Below are 24639 nucleotides of genomic sequence, written 5' to 3'. Positions count from 1 at the left end.
CAACAGTGCCCTGGATGTGAAAACAGTGATCAACAGTGCCCTGGATGTGAAAACAGTGATCAACAATGCCCTGGATGTGAAAACAGTGATCAACAGTGCCCTGGATGTGAAAACAGTGATCAACAATGCCCTGGATGTGAAAACAGTGATCAACAGTGCCCTGGATGTGAAAACAGTGATCAACAGTGCCCTGGATGTGAAAACAATGATCAACAGTGCCCTGGATGTGAAAACAGTGATCAACAGTGCCCTGGATGTGAAAACAGTGATCAGATTGAGGATTAAAGAAGGGCTCATTGTTATATCAGTGTATCATATCTGTCACATGATTTTATTGGTAAATAAACGCTGGTGGCCAAAATTGTGAGAACACTTCCAGTTTTTAGAGATTGCAGAACTTTATTCTATTGTTGCCCCAGTTACTATTCCATTTTTTGTGACTTATTCCCTTCGCAGGGTGGCCATCTTGTACCCAGCTGCTCATGATCACTTGGTGATCAGTAGAATGATGTAACGTATAGGGATGATTCCTCAGATTTGGCCCAAGTTTTCCCACGAGATCTGAGTCCTCTGGACCACCAGAGATTTAATCCCAGCAACACACTCAGCATTGTTATATTTATTTTTTTTTGCTGGAGGTCTCACATCCAAGTATTAATTAATCCAGGCCTGCTTAGCTGTAGCTGTTTGGCAAGCCGTGCTGGCAGGATGCTACGTGATGAATTATGTATATGTGTCGTTAGGTAATAGGATGAACATCGTTGCGTCCGATTTCCATTTCGTCTGCTTCACGACCAGTAGCTGGCAGGCCCAGACGGGTCTGGTTTGTGCTCTGGCATGGCGTCAGATGCCGCTTTGCCTTCTCCTGGCACAAAGGAATTATGGGAGTCCAGAATAGAAGCCTTGTCATGTGAATATCAACAAGCAGAGGAGTTATCGAGACAAGCTGGGGACCGTAGGTTGGCAGAAGTCATCCGGAGATATTTGCAGTGGCTACTGGTATCCCAGTCAGTTGCAGGGGCATGTTGTTCCTTACACTGTTTACCTACCATTACCGGAGCAGAGATCAGTCTAATGGTGACTGCCAAGGAGCCCAGAATCAGACTGACCAGAAGGGATCTTAGCATATGATTTTTGCTTCAGATGCATGTCTGGAAAAAATACTTTCCTCACTTTTTTCCCCCCAAGGTGCCCCTTAAACTTTTTCCAGCGAATTATTTTTAAGTCTAACTTGTTTCTGTTAGCTTTGAAGGAAGAATAGTTATATTGGAACATACTTTCCTCATCAGTCTGTTTTTTTTGTTCTATGTAGTATATCAAGACTATTCAATTATCTCGGAATCACAAGTGTGTTCCCTCAGTAGGCGAATAATACCTGTTGGAATTGCGTCAGTTCCTCTGGCAAGCTCTTTAATAGTAATTGGGTTTCTCTGTGTTTTTTCTTTTTTTCTTTTAAAAGATGCTACATGCAGTTAAATTTGAGAGTTGTCCAACTCCCCACATTCACAGATTGGGTGAGCTGCAAGGAATAGGTCAGCTGTGTAATTTGGATGTGTGCGCAGTATTGGCAGCCACTGCCTAATGAGCCTCCTTCTTTTGATGAATTTTGTCCCAGTTCAAACTAAAACGACCCTTAGCGTAGGGGGGACTCACTGATTAGGGGGTTAGGAGGTTCTGTGCAGTAGGAGTTTCCCTTAGGGGGTGTTGGTGCTGAGTGATGCTTTTTTTTGTGATGCCATCGCCTCCTACTGGTCACCACACTCCGCTTCATGCTGTTTTCCGAAATGATGTTTCTTTTGCCATCTCCTGCTCTTTGCTTATTTTTTTCCTTGTGGTGGTTGATGTCAGAGGCCATTATCAGTTGTTTGTGTGTTTCTGTGAGTTTTCAGTCCCCACAAGGAGAAGCACAGTTTTCCTTGTTTTTATAAAAAACCATCTGTGTGCCTGGAATCAAAAAAGTGTGTGAAGTCTTGTATTTGGTTTGTTTACTTATGGTTATGGTTAGGACTGGGTAGGGGTTAAGGTTGTCATTGTTGAGATTAGGGTTTTGGTCATAGAAATGAGTGGAAGGCCTCCCGATATAAATAAAAATGTGTGTCTGTCTGTCTGTCTGTCTGTCAGGGGGCCCAGCACTCACTTCTCCCTGGGAGCTGTCTGTCTGTCTGTCTGTCTGTCTGTCTGTCAGTGGGGCCCAGCGCTCACCTCTCCCTAGGAACTGTCTGTCTGTCAGGGGACCCAGCGCTCACTTCTCCCTGGGAGCTGTCTGTCTGTCTGTCTGTCAGGGGGCCCAGCGCTCACTTCTCCCTGGGAGCTGTCTGTCTGTCTGTCTGTCAGGGGGCCCAGCGCTCACCTCTCCCTAGGAACTGTCTGTCTGTCTGTCTGTCAGGGGGCCCAGCGCTCACTTCTCCCTGGGAGCTGTCTGTCTCACTTAGCGACACACCTGCCGCCATGTACAACGCACTAGCACCATGTGGCTGGGACATGTATCTCAGCCAAGAATCCGGGTGCCCCCCTCCCCCCCCACCAGTGCTGTCTTTCTCAGTCACTGACACACCTGTGATCATGGTGGGTGGCGAGCAGCCGCCTCTGAGCCATCCAGTCTCCGTAATAGGGTGATAAGGGCACTGCCAGCCGCTGCAGCCTCGCAGGGCGTCTACCGCACTCTTCAGTAGCTGATGCACCGGCGGACCTGAGGAGTTCCTGTATCTTCTCGCCCCGTCTGTGGGCTTTGGGTAAAACTGGAAGCTTCATGCAAGAATCTGCTCTTTGAGTAAACTTGAATGTGCAGGGAGATGAAGACGATCATCTTGTTCAGTGATTCGTATTGAAGAATGTCGTGGTTATTTTTCACCTGCGGAAGAGGAAAATCTGGCGTTTGAATCTGCTCTGTGAGCCACGGGCTGCCAGCTCGGGGTGGCCAGTCATCAACACATTCGTTTGGTTTGTGGGAAGCATCGGTTTGGTTTGGGGGAGGCTACTGTTCGGTTTGTTGACTGTATCGGATCTCTGGGGCGATTCTCATGAAAATGAACGCGGGAAATCTTATCGGTATTCAGGCTGGGTCACCGAGCCCACCATCCTTCAGAGTGGGTCACCAGTTTGTTTCTCTTCGGAGGGGCTTGCGTGATGCGAACACCCTCCCACTACCACCACCTCCCGATCTAGTGATTGTTCAAGAAATGGGGCTCTTGGTGTCGTCGCTTAAAAAAAAACGCGCTTTGGAGCGGAATTGGGAGAGTGTAAATTAAGTGTAAAGAAGCATAGAGATCCTGCATAGCCTGCCGATTGATTCCTCAAACTTCTCACAGCATGATGCAGGTTGCACCATGTATGTGTAAAGAGAGGCATCATTTGTTATATCAAAGTATTTTTTTATGCTTCGCTGGTCTCCATAGCAACATGCTAGTGGCTCCCCCCCCCCCCCCCCCACTGGCAGGAAATGGGTGGTCTGTAACACCATGCTCTCTCTCTCAACAGAAGGGGAGAAGGGGGCTGTATGACCCAGGGCTGAGGGGGTGGACAGTTGGGGATGGTACAGGATAGGGGTTTCTAAGCTCACCTACATGGCGGGGGGGGGGGGAGGTATTGATGTTCGGGGAGGTGTAGCCTTGTGGACAGGAAGGTCTGCTTGCTGATGCTCATTAGGTGTTCTGTTCACGTCGGGGGCCGGGGTGGGTTCGCTGCGTGCAGCATCAGCACAGCAATGGAGATGCAGAGAGCAGGAGAAAAATGATCATGACAGACACAGACACTGTACATGGAAATCAATATGAAGACAGTGCTTGTACAAACAGACAAATGGCAGACATGTTTCTGCCTAATGTATGTTATCTTTCTGAATTTCGGTTCACATTAACCCCCCCCGTACTTTTGTGGCTGAAGCTGCCAGTTGTCCGGGTGGAATAATAACATGTCAGAAACAGGCTAGTACTTGAAGTGACCTTCAGGGGGTGCTACAGAGCACACTGTCTCCATGGAGACACCGATTGCGTTCCTGTGAAGCCACGGCAGCCCTCAGCCCCAGCGGTCATTGTCTCGCCTTCTCGGGGCCGGTGAGTGGGCGTCGCCTGGCTGCGTGACGCAGCATTTCAGTGCTGAAGCGCCAAAGGCAGAGAATAGCTCCATTCTCTCGAGAGCTGCTTTTTCCTGCTTATTGTAGCACAGCCCCTGAACACGTCAAAGGCCGTTTCTTAACCATTCACATGCTGTATGGCCTGAGCGTTGGTACCTTCATACCCCCGCCGTCTCCTGAACAACAGCTCAAACGTGCCCACGCCACATCGGACCAACCCTCTTTCCCAGAAGCACCCTTTCCATGGCGCACCTGCAAGAAGCAGCAGGAGAGCTATGTTCTGCTCAGCGAGGGAGTTGGCCTTGCATCCAAAAGGTTGCTTGACCTCCCCCTCCTCAGCGTGACTTGAATTCTGTCTGGAGGCCTCACTTCCTCCATTTCTGACGTTGTTGGCTTTTATCTGCTGATTGCATGTGAAGAGATGCCATCATTTCTTTGGAGTGGCAGATATTGGTCGATCCTTCAACCACAAATGCGTCTCTCACCCTGAAAGGTCAGAACTTAATGAGGTCTCTGAAAGGCGGATCGTATTTTGGTGCCCGGTGTGGTCCTAACAAATCAGGGTCAGCCATATTTGTTATGTTCGTCTCCAGGATTCTTCATGCACGACTGTTTGTAGATAAACTCCACTCCCTGCACAAGCCGCTGCTGTTGCCTGCATTTCTACTGTTTATGCGTCATTTGGTGCAGCGCTGGTCTGGGATCAAAATTCAGCCCCGGACTTTGGGGTCCCCTATAGCCCCGCAGTAACTTTTGCTGAGCCAGGACGCAGGGCATGTTAAATTTTGGCGACCCACATATTTATTGCCCCACCAGGTAAATGCCGGGTAAGGCACATGGCCGGTCTAGCCTGGGTTTGGAGCCTGTTGATCCAGTCCCGTCTATCTCTTGATCAGTACTCCTGTCTTGTAGAACCTGTGAAGAACTTTTAGCTTATGATTGGCAATGTAAAGATTTGGGGCCAGGGGGGATCTTGGCATGGAACTCCCTAAGCCAGCAGTGGCCCCAACCTGGCATTCGTGATGATTCAGTGTGAGAGCAAAGTGGGGGGGGGGGCATTGTCATGGCAGTAAGCACTGTGATGACACTGTGAGGGATCCCTGCGGATCCTTGTGCAGGGCCGAGTCTGGCGTAGGAGCATAATGGAGCCACTCCCACTTCCTGTGACCCACCTTTAATCGCTGAAATGCTCCTGTCTACCATCTGGACAAACCTCCCGGAAGCTTCCAACTTTCTGGGCAGTTTGTTTTCTCCATAAACCTGGACGTGACCAGCTCAATTTCTTTTCCCTGTTGGTGTGACAGGCTGGGCAGACTTGGCAGGATGTGGAGGTCTAAGGGCGTGTGGGGAGATGGTGCATGATATGGAGCTATTTTGTTGGTACCTACCACTGCAGACACTGAGCCTGACACAGAGGACAGGCCGGCCCCTTTACGGGGCTGTAAGTGCCCCACCTTTCCCAGAATGCAGTGTTCCTGTCCATCTTTAAGGTAAACACCTCAAGGGACAAAACAAAGGCACCCTGCATAAAAATTTCAGCAGGGCCAAGAAATGCTGTTCAAAACTCTCCAAAATGCCAAGTTCACTGTCAGTTATTTATCTATATCGGCATTACTATGGAACCTCCTTCCCCCCCCCTCCCCCCAGCTCGGGAGGTCGAGTGCAGAGTGGGTTGCCGTGAAAACCCTGGTGAAGCCATTTTGGGGCATCACTGATTTTAAGTAGCAGTCCTCCTTGCTCATCGGTTTGGGTTCCTGAGAGTGGTAGCACTCTAACAGCGTAGTTTGTGGGGGCCCACTGCAGAGGTCCTGAGGGCTGGGTGGACTATTTCTTACCCTTATGCCCAGCCCCACAAAGAAGTAAGAATTATGAACTCACAAGAAGTAGACAGATTGTTTTTTATTGAACTTTGCTTGTTTCATTTGCTCTAATTTCACACGAACCTTAATTTCAGACAGAGTTTAGAGTCGTTCAAAAACAGCATGATGTCAGGAAAGTGATGAACTGGATGATGGGTCCGTTTGTATACTCAAATCCCCAATCAGGCAAATCAAAACAGGGGACAATGTTTATGAAGACCAATATGTCCCCCATATATAGTTAACGTCCATCACTGCCTCGATCGATATGTGTGATATATGGGTCCAAACACCGTATGGAGAGCAACGCAGGGACAGCAGTGTAATGAAGTCCTAAGGTAGTAGCTCGCATTGATTTCCTGTCTCCGTCTGGGGCGAGAGTGTTGCTGGAGGTAAAGGGAAAATGGGAAGTTAATCTTCAAATTAATCACAACCCATTTCTAATGCGCCTGTGCATTTCTAAGGTCCGTCTTCCGGTAATATGGCGAGTGAGTACTCCGTGCTGTGCCTCCTGAGTTTGAACTGTCAGGGCCAGGGCAGAAGGATCGTTTGATTCTATTTTTGCCGAAATCTCATTGTCGATATTTTTCCACTGAGACTTTCTGAGTAGGTGCCTCAGTCAGGCATCTGGAGACACCCTTCCCTGGAGACTCGTGACGGGCAGCGCAGTCGACTTTATCCGCTGTGAAGGTCCGTCGCGGGACGGACTTTAAATGAGCCAAGTCAATCGGTTATCCAATGTTGCCGTGGCAGTCGTCGTGGAAACTGAGTAAAGCTCTTAAAAGTGGCTGGACGTGAGCTGATGTCGCCCTGGTTGGGGTGTCCTCGTGGGGGGTAATGGGGACCCTTAGTGTCCCTCGGATGGGGGGGGGGGGTGTCGATTTCCCCAGTCTTAGGATAAAAACACAAATGTAAATATATGGCTCTGGGTTGCGTGTGACGCCAACTTAGCGAGGCCAAGGGAAAAAAATCTGCTTCAGAGTTCAGAGGGATCCTCAGACTATCAATACCCTGCAATTAAGGAGCCATGAGCCGAAAGCTTTGGAAAGTCCTATGAAGCTCCGATGGCCCTCGCCGTCCTGCCCTTGTCGGCCCCAGACTGAGCGTCACCACATTAGCTTTGGCTGTCTCTCCTCAGATTAGCCGCAATTAAACTGTGAAATCGGAGTGATTGTCCTAAGCTCAGATACCCTATCGGGCTGTCAAGTGGAATCCAGCGGGGGGAGCAGGGAAGGGCCTTGGCAGCAGGCCGCCCACCCCTACGCTCGGGACAAGGAACGTAGACACACCCACTGGTCGCTGGCCCTTCAGGCTACCCGTCTGTCACGAGGGGAGGTTTTGCAGGCATCGCCATGGTGACAGCATTGGAGAAGCCCCTGCCCCTCCCTACTGCCTGCTCGCCCCATGTTGGCTACGGTTGATTAAGCTGATTGTGATGGCATGCAGGGTCGTCGCTGCATTTGCTCACTGCCTCCTGCCGCTGTTACTGTGGCTGTTTATCGTTTCCTTCCTATTTGTAATAAGTGTAGAACTTCTTCATTTGTTATGTAACTGAACCAACATTTCTCCACTTGCCCAACAGAAGTCCGTTCTGAGCCCCTACCACCACCAAAGAGGATGTTTGACTAGCCCCTACAGGCTTCTCTTTGGAATAACACGGCTAAATATCGCAGCTAATCCAAATTCCATCAGTGAAGAGGAGCATGTAGTCTAGGATATTTGCATTTGCATGTTACATATTTTGCAGACACTTTTGTCCAAAATGTTGCGCAAGTGAGGCAAGTAGCAAACATACATGCTGTCAAGGAGTCACCTAGACCTACTGTAAGGGCAGCTAGGCTACACGTGTGGGCAGTATTGGAGCTGGAGCTACACAACAGCTATGCAACAGCTAAATATCAACTTTTAATAAAGTACCAACCTAATAAAAGTATTCAAAGGCTAAAAGTGCAACATTAGAGTTTTCAAAAAAACATAAAGGGGCGTCAGGCTAATAGAGGATTTCATGGAACAGAAGCGTCTCAAGGCGTTTCCTGAAGGTGGAGAGGAAGTCTGAAGACCGGATGTGCTTATACCCAATTGTACCATCATGGAACCACACAAGAAAACAGACTGGATTTCTCGCGTTTTGGTTTGCTGACCAATGGGCTCAAGATGGTACAAAGGGACAAAGGTCTTGGGGAGCATGTAGATGAAGATGAGTGTCTATCCATTGATGGACATACTGTAGGCACTTTGGCCAAGAGCATCTATAGTACAGGGTGCTTTATCTCTCTCTCCTCCATCTGTAGAGTAGTGAATGGGGGGTAGGGAGGTGTGTTAACTTTGGGCCAAAATAGTGCCATTATTTGCTGACTTGGTTTTTAATTATGCTGCCTTAATGCAAGACATCACCGTGTCAGTATTTTCCCGCAGGATGCAGTAGAGTAACATGTTGGCAGTTTTTGACAGCGTATGAAATGTAAGGTTATCTTAAGCATCTTAATGGTGCTGCTCAGAACAAGCCTTAATGCAGGTCTCACACCATCCACACTGTCCGTGATTCGTTATTAATGAGATGTGGCTTTAAGATTTCCTCCAGAAGTCCTGACTCCTCTGAGAAGGAGATGACCTGTGACCTGGGCTTTCCTGTTAAATTGCGGTTTAAATGGATTAAGTCAAAAAGGACGCCATTTGGAACGTAATGCTCCAGTAGGGCTGACACTCACCTGAATGCGAGGCAGGGTCCTCATTAGATCGCTAAATATAAACCTTTTCAGTGTGACGCTGGACGAGGAAGACACACCTTAATCTGAGCTGACAGTCTGCTGTAAAACGAGTACCTTGGCAGGCGGCCATTTACTCGACACTGTTGGCCCGTGGGGGCCATGCAGAGTAATCATTTCCGTGGCAATGGATCAAGCACGGGGGGAGGGTGTAACTTCCAGCACTTGTGAAGGGTTTAGTGGAAGTATCTGCGTCGCCTTTGCCTGAGTGTGGCAGAGATGCCTGATGGGTTCTGGTTTGGCAACTGGGCCATCGGTTTCTGACCGAGTGGTGATCTCTGGACCCACCGCTGCCATCAGGTCAGGGGTGACACCCGCATAAAATCTCATGAAATGGTACCAAAAAATAGTACGACAACAGTTTTCGGGGAATGGACCTCTGAGAGGATGGTTTTTTTTTTTTTTTTTTTTTAGTTATTTTATGTGGATTTTGTAACATCTTGCGATTCTGCAGGTGTGCAGTTCAGTCCCTCGTAATTCTATCATCTTAAGTCTTCGCTAATGACTTAATGGTCCATAATGAAATGCCCGCCTTAAATATTACCTGTCTCTTGCTGTGTTGTATTCAGTTATTAGCCCCCCCGCCCCCCACCTTTACAGCATGAACAGCATAAACATAATAAAAATATCAAGGTGATACTCTGTCAGTCCCGGCAGGGGTCTCCTGGGTCATGTGGCCCAAATGGAGTTTGCTCCTCTCCCGTATGAAAGCCGTCGATCAAGCGGGTGTCCTGAGTTCCCACCAGGGGGGCCCTAATCGTGTTACACCCCCTTGGAATGAATGGCAGGGTGCAGGTGTGAGCACGTCCCCGAGCAAACCGACTCAGCTAACCAAGTTAACCAGGTAGGCCTTGCTCGCAGTCCTCTAGTGGGGACGAATCGGAGGGGCATGGCTAATGGAGCCAGTGCGTCCTGTGGGTGACAGGGAGGCCAGGCTGGCATTCAGGAAAAACAGCGTTCCGTTAAAAATTGAGTTAGATGGCTGAAACGCCAATGTTCGGATACCACTCTTCCAAAAAGCAACTTTTTGTCCCTCCAAACAGCCAAATACCATTTCAGTTTAATCGTAATTAGATTAAGGTTTGTTTGGATTAATCCTTTCAGTGAATTCAGTGTATCGGAGTTATATTGAGAGGATGCTAATTTCCCCTGGTATGGGGGAAAAATTCAAATTCAGTTCTCAGTTGGTTTGGATGTGAAACTTGCTGTAAAAATAGATCAGGTAAACATGCATGTAAATATACAATGCTATATGTAAAGGTCTAAGGTAATCAAAGAAAATGATTGAATGATCTTCATGTTGGTGTAAAACTATCAAGCATGATGTTTGTCACCCCAGTACGTGCAGATACCACCAAACGCTATGTGTTTATTGGCTTTACCACTAATTCACTTCATATGGCTAATCAATGCCTAGTTATTTAACTAATTAAGCTAATTAATTAATTGAGCTGATGGTGACATTTAAGATGTACATGGAATGGCTGGGGTGCCCCTGAGGAGAGGTTTGAGAACTGAAGGGTTCATCCGGCCATCCAACAAGATACAGTATCACTGACCTTTTGAAGAACAGAAGAAATTCTCGTCAGTTTTTATTGTTACAGTTAATCTGTGTATGTTCTAATGTTAAATGGTGTTTTTTTTCCTGAATATACACTTACTACTCAGGGATGGCTTTCCCAAAAGCTTTGTAACGCTAACTGTTTGTTATCTAGTACTTAAGATCGATCATTAATTAGCGATTGTTTTCCGAAACTCCCCGTAACTAAAACAATTTGTTATCTTGTTCGTAGATTTACAAGTGCTCCGAACCCACTCGTTATTTTCTACGTCGTTCTTTATTTGAATTTTTGCCTGCTGATCTGTCGCAGAGACACAGAGGCAAAAAGCAGATGACAGAAACACACTGATGGTGCATTTTGGACGACGTAATAATGCCGATATCGCAAAATAAAGCTATAATGTCGACTATAAATTAGCGCAAATGGGGCTCGTTGTTGTAACACCTGAATGCCATTTGAGTACATAACAGGGATACACACCACTCATAAGTGAGAATGACCTTGAAAGTCAAATTCCATTCAGTGTCCAGTTGAAAACATAGTGCAGAATCGCTATTCGACTTTGAATACAGGGAGGTAGAATTAAAATGGAATTGATTTCACATAAATTCAAATACATACAGGTAGTGTATGTGCAACTTAAAAAATATAGCTTAATATTTCAATATGAATTACCCAACATATAATGAATCCCGCCCATACCATACCACACCCCACTCCCCCCCCCCCCCCACGCGATCAGGAATATTTTCGGCAGCAAAAAGTACCCGCCGGCCATGCCCCTCTGTTCGAGCACCTGCCTGAAAAGTCTGTGCATGTCACAAATATATGCACATGGAAAAGGACTTAGAGGGCTGACATCAACCAAATGCATATTGTTAGAACAGGCAAAAACAATTACACAATTATTATCTTACAATCATACACATAATTATAAAGTCCACTCACTAGTACATATATAAGGTCAATATATACATCTACCATGTTGGAAGTAAATCTGTTATTATTCTTTATGTTTTGCTAGATTAAATGACATTCATGTGTTGCATGATTGCACTGAATTGAAATAAATGTAATTCTTCTTACTGTCATTTCAACATCTTACAGAGTGTGGCCAAGTCGATTCAAAATCCAGTTCATAATTTCTGAACATCCATGGTTGGCTACATGATGAGCTAACCAATCAAAGTTGCTATGCTATATATATTTTAAATGGTGAAGGCGAATCACCCTTCACAACCAGCAATGGCAGACAACTGTGCAAGTCAACGGAAGGCAGCGTTTGAGACGGCGCCATCCAGGAAGCCAAGTTGCTTTTGCTGGTGATCATGAATCCCTTGGACCATCTCAGTAATGAATAATTCATAGAGAAATATGGGATGGCCTGGGGTGAAATAATGAGCCTCCTTGGTCTGCTGCAGGATAAATTGGAAAGAGGAACATCGCAGAATTTTGCCCCCAGTTCACCACGCAGCTTCTGACAGCTCTATTTCTATGCCACAGGTGGATTCTTGCAGACCCTTGGTGATGCACATGGCCTCAGCAAAGGCTGCTGTGTCCTGTCGCTGTGCATTGATTACTATGTGCACAACTACGTACAATGTCCAGCAGGAGGGGATGCCTTGCATGAGACTAAAATTGGTTCACATGCCATTGCAGGCATACCTACAGTTGTATTATACCACCGGTTTTATACCACCAGAGCTTCGAGTCATTGTACGCCCCGGCAGCCACAACATACACCCCACACTCCCAGGGAGGCCCCAAAGCACTGAGCCCGAGTGAGCCAGCTGACCCCAGGAGAGTGCTCCAGAGACGGCGACGCAAGTAAAGCAAGAGGGGGGCTCCAGGCTAGGCTAATGACTCAAGCTAGCCGACCACCGCTACCCAGCCTCTTACTAGTCAATAGATACCTGCTGACTCTAGGGTTGAATCCCCAAACCATGGCTGAGGAGAGATATAACACCGTACACCAAAGAACACACACTGCTGTAGAGGCTGCTTTGGGCATGTAAAATATGTTATTCTGATTCAGAAAAATGGGTAAAAATTGTACCTTTGTTTGTCACTAAGGCTGTACCCTCAGTGGTCTGCTAATTGTACCTTTAGCTGTAGGAGATCGTACCTTAATTTAGTTCAATTTAATTTAGTGATTCATTGTCATCGTTGACACACCACAGCACACAGTGCACAAAAACAAAATGTGTTCTTGGCATTTAACCCATATTGCTCAGGGTATCTCAGTGGTGCCTTGCTGGGCAGGGATTTGATCCTGCAATCTTTCAATTACGAGTGCGCTTCCCTAACCATTAAGCCACCACTGTATTTCTCCAAGCTGCCTTTTATGGTACAGAAATGTAGTAATTATTTTATTAAAATATATGATTTTTATATCCACCCATCCATCCATTTCCTGAAACCGCTCATCATTTTCAGGGTCGTGGGGGGTCCGGAGCCTATCCCAGAAGCCACGGGCACAAGGGGGGGAACAACCCAGGACGGGGATGATTTTTAAATGAGACATGATTTTGACCACCTCCTCAATAAAATGGCTTCTTTTCAGAAGTAATATCTCTCCTTGTCTTATTGCTGCCCACCATTGCGGTTTGTTTACAAGGAAGCAACATCACATTTGGAGCCTATTTTTATATTTTCAACAAATCGATTGTTATATTGTGGTCTTAATTATGGTCGCTTTGGTATGTTTTTCTTGATTTTCTAATTAGTTTATGCTTTTGCAGTATTTTGCAGGATAGTATTTGCATATGCCTGGTGTGACAATCGTATGACGTATTTGAAATACATGAAATCAATGTTCCTGTTATCGACAGTCCGTGCTTTTCCCACGCGGAGGCTGGGGAGGAGCCAACAAAATACTGCTTAAAGTTCGTTCGTTAATTCTGAAATAACGAAGGGTTTTGGGAAATGCACGTAGACCTCACTCGTTCTTTACCGACATCGTTCTTCATTTTGTTCTTTATTCGCTAAGATCGATTGCTTTCGGGAAAGCTACCGCAGATAAATAACTTGAAGCATTTTCTTTGACTCCCTTAGACTTTCGCACAGTACTATACGTCGATACACACTCCATACCCGCCATTTCTGAATTGGTCTGAATCCGCTGTACAGACGTCATCGATTCACCAGGACGGGGAGGGAGATTTCCTGATGTGCCTCGTTTCCCATTTGAGGCTTAAACCTTTTTATACCCCCTTTTAAAAATCGTTACAACTGTCAGCGTCATCGGCTTTTCATTTGCTACCCAAAAAGATAAATCTCTCGAAAGGGTGTGGCGGATTATCGTTGGGTGGAGGGGGGTGACAGGCACGCTTTAAACCTCTGTCAGGAGCACACTCCAAAGAGGCTTCTATAGAGACAGCGGCGGGGGGGGGGTCTTTTATTTTTAAAAATAAAGTAGTGGCATTACAACGATTCGCACACTCCCAGTAAGCGATCACCCCAGTTTGGCAGGATTCCTTAGAGCAGGACACCCCTCCCCCCCCCATCCCACTTCTCCCTCGCCTCTGGAATTCACCGGATGCATATTCTTCCGTAGACTGGTATGTAAATCAGCTGGCTTGTGGGGTCACTCACCTTCCTCCCCAGCACGGCCCCGGGCCCTTTTTCTGCAGGCTACGGATTCCCTCTGACCTTTTCTGAGACGATTACATCTCTCGTGCTCAGCCCAGGTCCCCCCGTGGGCATTGAACCCACGACCTTCCGGTGACATCAGCAGACCTCCACAGAAGTGACAGAGTGTTACACAGCATCTCATTACTTTTCGGGGAATTTCGGACGCACCGCGGGAAATTCCGATGTCCTTCACATGGATGTTTTCCCTTTTTGTGGCCATTTCTGTAGCAGGTATGTGTGCCTACAGGTCACCATCCTGAGCACTGTATCTCACCCAATATTTGTTTCCACTCCCAGTCTGTAGCATTTCAGTATCTCCGCCTGGCAGCCCCAGGTCTCCTGTTGTATGGGGTTATGAATAAGACTATCGCAGGAGCTCGTCGGCCCTAGTTTAACACAGCTGACCACTGTTTCATTCTCTGCCTTGTAACTTTAGTTGATTTCATTTTTTTTTCTTTCGAATTATGTCAGCTCATATAATATGTTGAGTGAATATTCTTCCTGCTACCCCCAAAACCGAACAGTTCTGGTGAATGAGATCTGAGCGATGGTAGCTGTTTTTATATTTTATTCAGTTTGTTTTACGTTTCTGTTTTATTCATTCCCTGTATGAGGCAAACACGTGACCTTGTCTGCTGTCTATGGCCTCTGCTGTGTCACTGTCCTCCTTCAGGCACTTTCAGCCTCTCCTCTGTAACTGCTGTGATCCACAGGATGCAGAACCATAGCAACACTTATAGCGCCTGTATATGCATGTATATAGCTTGATTACAGTGTCCAAAAATATGCCTTCTGGGATTTAGTCCTGCAACCTGTACGTTTGAAGTTTATCTTCTTACTCAGCGGGACTGTGCACTCAATCCTGATACACACGCAGCATTTACCTTCATATTTACATTAATATTTACACTTTTCCTCATCCGAAGCAACTTGGCAAGTTATATTCTCCGGTGTGCTGAGATGTATTACTTACCAGTATGAACATATACCATGTTTAGGCTTTAAATATATGAAAACATGACTGAATAAACCACACAGTTAGGAAACAGAGGTTTTGCCATTCTGGGGGGGGGGGGGGGGAGGGGAGGGACGTTATGGGCTTGTGTCCTACCTCCATCCCCACAGTGGTGATCTGTGGTCTGCCTGTAACGTCATCACTCTTCCATTTCTCATTATTTACCCCTGATTCATGTGTTGGTACCACCCAGCCAGTTGGACGTGTGGCTCTGGGAGCACCTGATCATTTCTGCTGTCCAGCATTGATTTTAGAAGCTCATTGTCTTCAGTTGGAACATGTTGGCAATGCTGATGCATTCCTGTGGTTCTATGGTTCAAACATCGTGGATGCAGCCCTCAATCTGCCAACTCACACAGGCCAGTACGGAGAGCCAACCCAGTGATGGACTTCGGCTTTGACCCTGACCAAAGTTCACGCCTTGCTTTTAGCAGTCAAACCCATTCCTGCTTTTTTCTATAATGTTAGCATGCCCAGGGGGGGGTTCTTTTTTCTCCCTTTTTGGGAGCTTTTGGTTCCTCTCCTTCGTTGTCTTCTGGCTTTCTTTCTGTATTCCCCCTTTTCCTGTTTTGTTGTATATTCTGTATAAATCACATTGTGATGTATTACAACATACCCATGTAAAGGCCTTGGGGTGACTGCTGTGAAAGGCACTATATAAAAATTAATTCAGTTTAATTCAATTCTGCTTCTTGTAATCTAGTGGAGAAAGTCAAGGGTGTTCCACAAAATCCAAACCTGGCCTTTGTGTGCATTACCACTTGTTCCGTGATAATTTGTTCACGTGGGTCCTGACGTCACATGGAGACACGCAGCTCCATAACTTATACCTAGCGCTGTAGGCCACCTCCAGCTTGGCATCTGGACCCAGGGTTCTGCCGTGTGGGTTTCCAGAACAAGCCAAGCATTGACTCAGCAAAGGAAAACCTCTAGCAGTGTTTAGCAGTATTCATCCTGGATTTAAGAGCATCCAGCTTTCTCCAGGTTCAGATATACAAAATGTACTGTTTACTAAGAGCTGCAGCCTGAGTGATGCTCCAGCAAGTGAGGCTCCGTTCAAAACATGGTAGAGCTTAGAATAAATCCTGCCTTCCTTCACTCCTGTTGTGAGGACTAGTGTGGTTTCCTGGAACAGTTGTTCCTCAGCAAACAGCTTGTTGTAAGACAGCCTGAGTGTCGTGTCATCTTCATGCCCACCAGGTCACGCTTCTGGTCGGGCTCCTGACAAGGCTACTGTCTGTCAGCTAGAGCTGACTGCAGCCCATCTGCATCTAATCCAGCTAATAGCTGAGAGAAAGATCTGGAAAAGGTAGTCCAATCCTTATTGGAAGTCGGGCCCTGGTGGAGACCAAGTGTGGCATGTGTGATGGATGAACGAGGAAAGACTAGATCATCACCTTATTAAAAGGGTGGACGGCCTCAGTTCACGTCTTTACTGAAATCGTAAGGCTTTCTCTCATCTTGCTTAGTGCCTTTAAGCCGGTTCTTGTGGTTGGTGTCTGGGTTCTCCAAGGTGAATCTAACACTCAGTCCTGTTCTGGACCAGAGAAGTGCCAGGATGTACAGTAAGTACCACAGAAAGTGCTTCTTTCTTGAAGCGCTTGCTTGTCATAGACTAGCACAGGGTATGATGGCCTGGGCCAGGTCAGAATCCTGTTTCTTTAACATGAATTCCTTTAGAAATCTTACACTTGCGTTGGAAGGGATGGTGCAGAGCGCCGAGCATGAATCTTAATTTCCTTAGCATTTGGAAGATCCTTTTGGCAAGAAGAATGTGTCATCTGCGCCTTTTATAGCCTGCGTTTTCAGCGCCTTTAAGAAGGAGTCGGCTCTCACACGCTCAGAGATTTGACTTCTCTTCTCAATTGTGGCTGCTTTTCGTGCCGACTCGGTCGGTCTGAGGAGCCGAAGTGCGCTATTTTTAAACGATTCAGTGTTCTTTTTATTATTATCATTTTATAAGGCTTACTTGTGTGCTCCTTTACAGCGTTTGCATGGTGCGGAATGAAAAAGCAGTGAATTAATATTCCAGTTTGTTTCATCGTCTCGCCTTGCGTGAAATGCTCTGACAGAGGATTTCGCTGTGACGGACCATCAGCAATCAGCCATCTTGTATTTGGGAAAGCGTCTTAAAGTACTTTTGCAAATATATATTTATATATGCATGATGTTCCTGAGGCTCACATTTGGTTCCAGGAACCTCCTGTCTGCCAAATGCAGAACATTGAAATAGACTCTCTGGGGCTGTGTTTCTTTGCTTATACTGACAAAGTAGTGATGAAGGCAACTAATGCTGAACTATTTGGCTTGATAGATTAATTGTATACGTACCTTCATACACACTGGGATATGTCTCGCCTCCATTCCTTAAGGAAAATCAGCACCTTTGCAGTACTCTAAGGAAGTTCCCCACTCTTCATGAGGAGGTGCAGACTACTGTGCTTTTACTCTTTTAAAAACCTCTGGAATCCATTGACCTCCTATCGCCATTGTGAAGGTTGCAGCAACCCCTGAAAGTCACACAATTGACGGCCGACATTGCTTAGCCTTGGTTAGCCTCAGATACGTCTGGCAGCATAGGAAGTATGTGGATGTGATGTGATTGAGAAGTCAATATATATTTGATCCTTTATTGGTGCCTTCATTGGTAGTCACTAAACATTATGTATGTTAGTGAGTGTGTGCCTGAGATCCTGGCTAAGTGGTCGTTCTAATCCGCTGCTTGATAATTTTTTTGGAGACAGAATTATACAGCATCGATTGGTGAATCAAATTCCATTGGTGGTGGTCGGTAATAAAGGCACAGGTTTTGCGAAAGATTAGGCACACTGAATGGTGGGTTACGTGTGATGTTAAGGAGACCCATTTGGATCCAAATGAAAAACATTATTACGGTTATCAAACCAGAACTGGGCCAAATGCATATGGTTTTAAAATACATAAATGTACGCCCATTTCATGAACGTGCGCATAAATGTTTACGTCGAACAATCATTTAAAGTGATTCTCAGCTGAACACAAATGACCTCGTTTATACTTGTTTCAAGAAGTATAGGCGTAGTTTTTTTTTTATCCACGCAACTTTAATAGGATTAGCCTAATTACAACACCGAGGTAAATGTCCTTGTCTTTATGGTTTAATAACCCAATATAGGCCACAGTATATACATCGATATAAAAACTGGACCGACAAGACATGCGTAACATTTACACTTAGATGTCTGTGAATAATTCGATGCGCAAGGCGAACGCCGATTGAGGGGAGCTGCACTCGTGCGCCGAAAAGGCCCGCCCTGCCTCCGCCAGGCCCGTTGCTTTCGAGTCAAAGGGGCCCCGGATTTTTCTTTCTTTTTTTTCTTCCGATCGGGACCGCCAACTACAGCTGCCGTGCGAGGGAACAATCGCCGGGCTCCGAGAGGAGTGCTTTTCAATAGACAGATAAATTAAAGAGGCCTCCCGGGACTCGTCATCTGCATCTGACAGGGGCTCTTGCTTACATCCCTCCGCCCCCCCCCCCCCCCCAAAAAAAAAACTCTCTCTCTTTTCCCGTTTTTCTTTAATCCCAATCTCTGTCTGTTGCAGCTGTTACTCCCAGTGTTACGCAAACTGTTACCGTGAATGGTAATGTTAATCGATTTGTTTCTGTCTTAACTTGAAAAACACAACAATAACCAACTTTGACGTTGTTATTTTTAACGATGCATGTTTTAAAAACGCGGTTCCTCTGGTTTGAAAAAAAAAAAAAACAGAGCCGCGTAGGTTTCCTCTGCACCACAGTTTATAGCCGGTGCTGGCGGGTCGCGGAGAAAGGGTGGGTGTTCAGATGAGGCTCTGCCGCCGCGGTTGGAGTGATGCACGTATATGAAATCATGATAGGGTGCGTTTGATGTAGTATTTTTATTTTATCCATGTTTTTTTTCTTTCATTTTTTGTCAAGACTAGACGGTGTGAAACAATGTTTAAAAATAAAAAAATCCAACAAAATGGGGGATGAAGCTACCTTACAAAAAAGTGATAGACCCAATGTCCTCCCCCCACCCCTTAAAAACCCACTAACTAAAACCTATTAGAGTCCAGGCCTCTTTAAGCGATCGATGTCGGCAGCATGTGGGGGCATTACTATAGCAACCGGTGGATGTGACATGTGGATGCGACAGGGACTCCGGAGCTGGCCGAATATAAGGAGCGCGGACCTCATCCCGGCCGCTGGCGGAGGCGCGGAAAGGCTCCGCGACCGTCCAAGGAGATTCACTCCGCGCGATTTCTGTAAGACTTGTGTCACAAGGCGGGTTTCTCCCCTACCCCCCCCCCCCTTTACCCAAACCCAGCACCCCCGCCCCATTCACACCACCGCCCCGATCCTTCTCCCTTTACTTTCCCCCCGCTGAAATCATGGCAAAGTCGGCTTCTGCGTGCGGTGCAGCCGAGACGGATGCAACGCTGGTAACTTTCAGCCGGAGGATTGAAAGGAGGTTTTTGGGGGGCGACATGAGCAGGTGCACCGGCGCTGGCGTCTGGAATTGGTACCCCCACTCCCCAGCACGGAAAGCAGGCGGAAAGCAAGCTGCATTATTCGTCTGGATGGATGGAGGTAAACAAATGACCGGGCATGTGTGCAGTGATTTTTTTTCTGTTATATTTCTCTCTTATTCAGCCATGGTGAAATGTGAAAATACAGGCACGGCACGTTCCAGGAGCTGAAAATTTTGTAATGGGAATGAGATCTATAGGGTCTGGGTATTGTTTCTAGTTTTATATAAATGTAACGACTTCTTCAATCGATAAAGGGCGATGCTGTTTGTTCACATGTGACAAACATTATGTGACACATTTGCGGTCATTAACTGACTGTTTGACGCCATAAAATACGGCTTCGTGGAGCGGTTACTGCTTTGTAAGATTTATGCTGGGTTTTTCTGACATTAGTGCAGCGTGGTTATTTCTAAAATCATCGCCCATGTCTAAGATAAAGTGGTGTTTTCGGATTACTACGCCATTCATTAGGAGCAATTTGCACATGTGCAAAGTTTGTGTGCTGTGGCCGGTTTATATAAACGAACTACAAAAGTTTAGTGGATTACCGGGCCGATGTGAAATATGAAAAAATTCATATTTGTGACGGGCTTTATACTGTTGCTGTATTTTTTTAAGATTATTTTAAAAAAGGAATATAGGCGTAGGTGCTCATTGCAATGGCTATAAATCGGTCATTTATAACAGATGTGGCTAGGAGCGGTACATGAGTTTCAGCGCAAATTAAATTGGCAGAATATTATTATTTACAGCATTTATGCATGTGTAAATATGTGAGCGTCTGTGTTTTGGGAAATAATTAGGCCTAAATGACGATTTACAATATGAAATTAGTGTGGAAAAATACATTTTAAAATTGTCTACTTGTGTCCGGAATGATGATATAGACTAATGGAACTGGCGATAAGTGTGAAGAGAGCAGTCAGATTTAAAATTGCTCTTAAAAGCATATAGTAGTGTTTTTAGTGTTGTTGCTGGTAAAACTTTAAGTTTTCCTGACAACGCACATGCTAGTTATCTTGAATATTTAACGTTTTATCCTTGCTGTCTTATTTAAACGCAGGTCCCTGTCACAAGGCGAAACTTGAAATTAAAACCACTCTTGTACACGCCGTTGCAATTTCTCTTTTCACGCAGCATGCAACCTGTGCAAGCGCCAAGAACAAAATCATTTTATATTGGCACGATAAATCGTGTTTGGCATGCGTTTGCCTGTCGATAGGAATCAGATGACAGGGGTAATGTTTGTGGGAAAGCCAAAGTCCCCGGGTGTCACAGTTCGCGATTGGTGAAATGGCAATAATAATAATTATAATAATTATTATAAATTATTATTATTATTATTGTTATTATTGTTATTATTATTATTTTCCGAGAACATTTGTAGGTCGTATGGTAACCGTTTTGTCCTCCAAAATAGGCCAAGGTTTTTTTTGTTTTTTTTTTGAATATTTAAAATACATGTAATAATGAAATGACACGACGCACAGCGTGTGTCGGACGGTATATGGAGCGCTCAGTCGGCCGAATGGGCGCCTTGGTGCCGCCTTGGTGCCGCGCCTCCGTGCCCGGAGTGAGCGCGAGCACCTCCCGCCCTTACTTGCTCCCGGCTCGCGCTTCATCCCTTGCATCACGTATACCCGACCATGCAGACGGCTATATGTCAAACATCGACAGATAAATATTTAAAGTAATAATAATAATAATAACCTGGGGGGTGGGGGGAATCCAAGCGGTAGGTCGCTGCCTTGTTTAAGAAGTTTTTGGAAGAAAGTAGTTATCATGCCTCAAATTTAATTAATTTTTTTTAAAGAATTGGCATTATGGAATTATTATGGCTCATATATTTTTCCAGCTTCATAATTATATGGGCATTTTATGGGAATTCTGCACCTACCTTTTTGCTTTTCGGAATAAAGTAATTAAATTACAAGTGCTTGTAAAAAAAAAGATAAATGTTTTATTTGAGATATTTGGGCGTCTGTGTGATTACTTAATGTATTTAAAGAATTTTTGCTTGCAGAAAGAGAAGCAAATTGAGACAAAGGTAATGTTTTTGTTAATATTGTTATACCATGAGTTATTTTTATTGCAAAATGTAGCTACTGTAGTTAAAACGGCTACATGAAAAGCCTTGAGAAATGCTGTGTGCGTGTGTGTGTGTGTGTGTGTGTGTTTCAATGTACGTTTGACTGTGTGAATTGGAAATTCGCAAGTACAATTGTATCTGGACAGATGAACAAAAGTCTCACTTGGCATTAGAAAGGGGCTTTTTCACTCCCCCCACCCTGAAGACAATGGGGACCCATTTTTTGGGGGGGCTTTTTCTTGAAGACATCTGAAAAGGACTCATTATGTGAGGAATCTATAAATGATTATATTTGTGATTAGTGTACAGCAGCAAAAACCCTATCCGCCATTCTTCATCCCGTTCAATTCTCTGTTGTGTTTTAAATGTGCGTTTATAGCCTAGTAGTAAAACGTGAAACATATGTTTGAGTAAAATTATTTGATGGTTTTATGGCATGTGAGGATTTTTAACAATTGCCCAGTAGAGACTAAAAGGAATCATAAAGTCGGAGTTTCAGTTTTCAGCCTCACCTGCATTTGTGCTGAATTATCTAGCTTAAATAATACTGTTCCAGTTGTGCCTTAAGCACTGAATTTTTGGAACGTAACTGCAGGCGATAATTTCCATTAATGCACCGAAATGTCTGTAATCTGCCTTCTTCCTCTTCTCACCGAAGTGTCTTTGGTGACGCAGTCGATGTCTGTAAAATGTGCAGCACAGCGTATTTCATGTTGATAAATTTTATCGATACGCTAATACACAGCGGTCTCTTAGGTCACAACAGGCAATCCCTGTCTCTCACCCAACCCACACCCCCCACACCCCCCACCCCCATTTTCATTATCCTTCTTCGCTCCTCAAGGATCCAATGGCAGAATTTCTGCATATATTTGGTGGCTTATTTGTGGGGATTTTTTTTTTTTTTTTTTTAGTTTTCTTGAACACCCCCGTAAGGACCCTGAAAGCACCCATTGTGCATGGCCCATAATTGATTGCGGACGTTATTTCACACTAACCTCGATCTCCTATTCATCGAGATCTTTTCATGTAATTCGTTTGAAAATGCTAAGCCTCCTCAGCTGGATGGAGGGGGGTGGGAGGCATAGGGGGGGTTAAAAAAAAAAAACCTGCTGTTGGCTGTCTGCCGGCTGTCCGCTTCTGAGATCAGCATGATTGGGGCTGCTTGGGTCGCGAGACTGCCCGTGTGCTCGGCGGGGATCTGCTCGGAGCTGAACCTCTCCCAGCGGTTTTCCGGAGTGTTCTTACAGCGGCGGCCAGTGAACCCCTAAGTGACAGGATCACGGGGGCCCACCGGAGGCGTCTGCTGGCTGCTCTTACCGGGCCACACCTTCCCGATTGATTCGGGCGTGAGGGGATGGGCTCCATGGCGACAGCTTTCAAGTATGTCCGTGTACTTCGTATGCTTAGTTTTTGCTAACTTGAATTTAGACGTAGCTACTGTTTCGTGGATATTTAGTGGAGAAACGGTTAAATACCAGACAAAACCATCATGGAAAAATATCACAAAAAAAAAATGCTTCACCATACATCTCGTATGGATTAGTGTGTGAGGTGCTGTGTCTTCTTACTGCGTTAAGGCCAGGCATCCTCACAGTCATTTACGAGCACTGTCACCCCCATGAGCCATGAGTTTTAATCAAAGTCTTTGAGTGGTGGGGGCGCCGGTGGACAGGGGGCCACAATGCAGATGTGCATCTGGCCTCTGGCTCCAGTCCCCCCTTAGCTCCCCACTCCTCCTTTCTTCTTCTGGGGCCTTTCATTTCCTCAGGGGCCACGGAGAATGGGGAGCAGGGGGCCTGTTCCAGACACCCTGGAAACAGAATATTCAGCCGGCCCAGCTATTGGGGGAAGACAATGCATGTGGCTATTCTCCCCAGCTTTGGTGTTGGTCTGTCACTCTCCACACCCCCCCAGCCCCCCGCCCCCTGCCCTTTCTTAAAAACACACCACCCCTCACAGGGTGTTGGGGGGTAACAAGCCCCAGCACCAAGCACAGTAATTCCTTTTTGGTCCTCATCTCTATTAACATGGGCCTGGGCTAATCCAGAAGTCTGTAGGCAAGGAGGCTAATTAGCGAAAAGCCTGTGCCCCCCCCCCCCCCTTATTTTTTTTTAAGGTTGACAATAATTGTCCAGTGGCCTTTTATGATGTGAAGATGAGAAGGAAGCGGGAGCCTGAGTTGGAGAAGTAGACAGAATGCAGAGAATAAAATGACGGTTTCAACATGATAATGAATGACCCACACGATGTCTGTAATGGGGGGTGGCAGGAGCACCCCATAAACTGGCAGCTGTATTATCCCCCCCCCCCCCGTAATGTTGGTGGTCCGACCCAGTGGGTCCAAGTGTCCCCCCCTACCCCCGCGTTAGCAGTCCTCACACCCCGCCGCTTGCCTTGGTCACCCATGCTGTAGTAAAGCTTATCTTTGGACTGGGCGATCGTCTTATGGGCTGAGAGGCAGGGGCTTCGTGAAGTTGGAGAAAGTAACTTTCCTATCTTAATGCGTTGAAGCGCCAAGAGTCTGATTGTTTGTTTATTGCCTTATTTGACTGAGGCAAAGGATATTACCAGTACAGTAAATACGCCATCGTTCCTGGGTTCTTCTCTTAGAAGAGTGTATATGAGGATGGAACCATTCTCAGTACAATAAAATACCGCCATGACAAAAGTCATGGAAGCTTGTAGTCCGGAGAAGAGGTGATATTATGGGCTGTTGTCTGGGAAGGGGGATATTTCAGTATGAATATAGACAAACCGTAGCAACAATCCCATAATGCTTCTGGCAACTCGTAGGCCGAGCCTCTCTGGAGCGCCTGTCAATCCCCTGTCAGCTTGACATCCTGTGTCATGCCCCTCCCCTCCACAGGCTCTTTGGCCGTCAGGATGGGGGCCGGATGGCTCTCGGATCTGACCGCGGCGGGAGGGGGCCCTCGCCGGATGCCGTGGCCGATTTCGCCTCCGTGCATCAGGTAAGACGATGCCCTCATCATGCTTCTGTTCCCTGGCTGAGTTTGTTTACTTATCGATCAGCTGGAGTCTTTCAGCAGCACAGGAGTATCACCAAAGAACGTGTTTTAGCTACTCTGGTGCAGATTTGAGAATAAGTAC

General features: G+C 46.0%; 1 protein-coding gene across 6 annotated transcripts in view; it reads left to right on the top strand.

The window, feature by feature from the left end:
• Positions 1 to 24639, top strand: part of LOC125740677 (uncharacterized) — a 140601-nt gene that overhangs the window by 84997 nt on the left and 30965 nt on the right. For 5 of the 6 annotated variants that reach the window (XM_049012153.1, XM_049012151.1, XM_049012152.1 and 2 more), the window contains one exon: positions 24398 to 24500. In XM_049012153.1, coding sequence (XP_048868110.1) covers positions 24398 to 24500 — 103 coding nt within the window. Of the gene's footprint in view, positions 1 to 19251; positions 19498 to 24397; positions 24501 to 24639 lie in introns of those variants that run through there. The other variant, XM_049012154.1, reaches the window with a different exon arrangement.

Source organism: Brienomyrus brachyistius, chromosome 4 (genome assembly GCF_023856365.1).
Source record: "Brienomyrus brachyistius isolate T26 chromosome 4, BBRACH_0.4, whole genome shotgun sequence".
Taxonomy (NCBI): domain Eukaryota; kingdom Metazoa; phylum Chordata; class Actinopteri; order Osteoglossiformes; family Mormyridae; genus Brienomyrus; species Brienomyrus brachyistius.
This window is presented reverse-complemented; position numbering and strand designations above follow the sequence as displayed.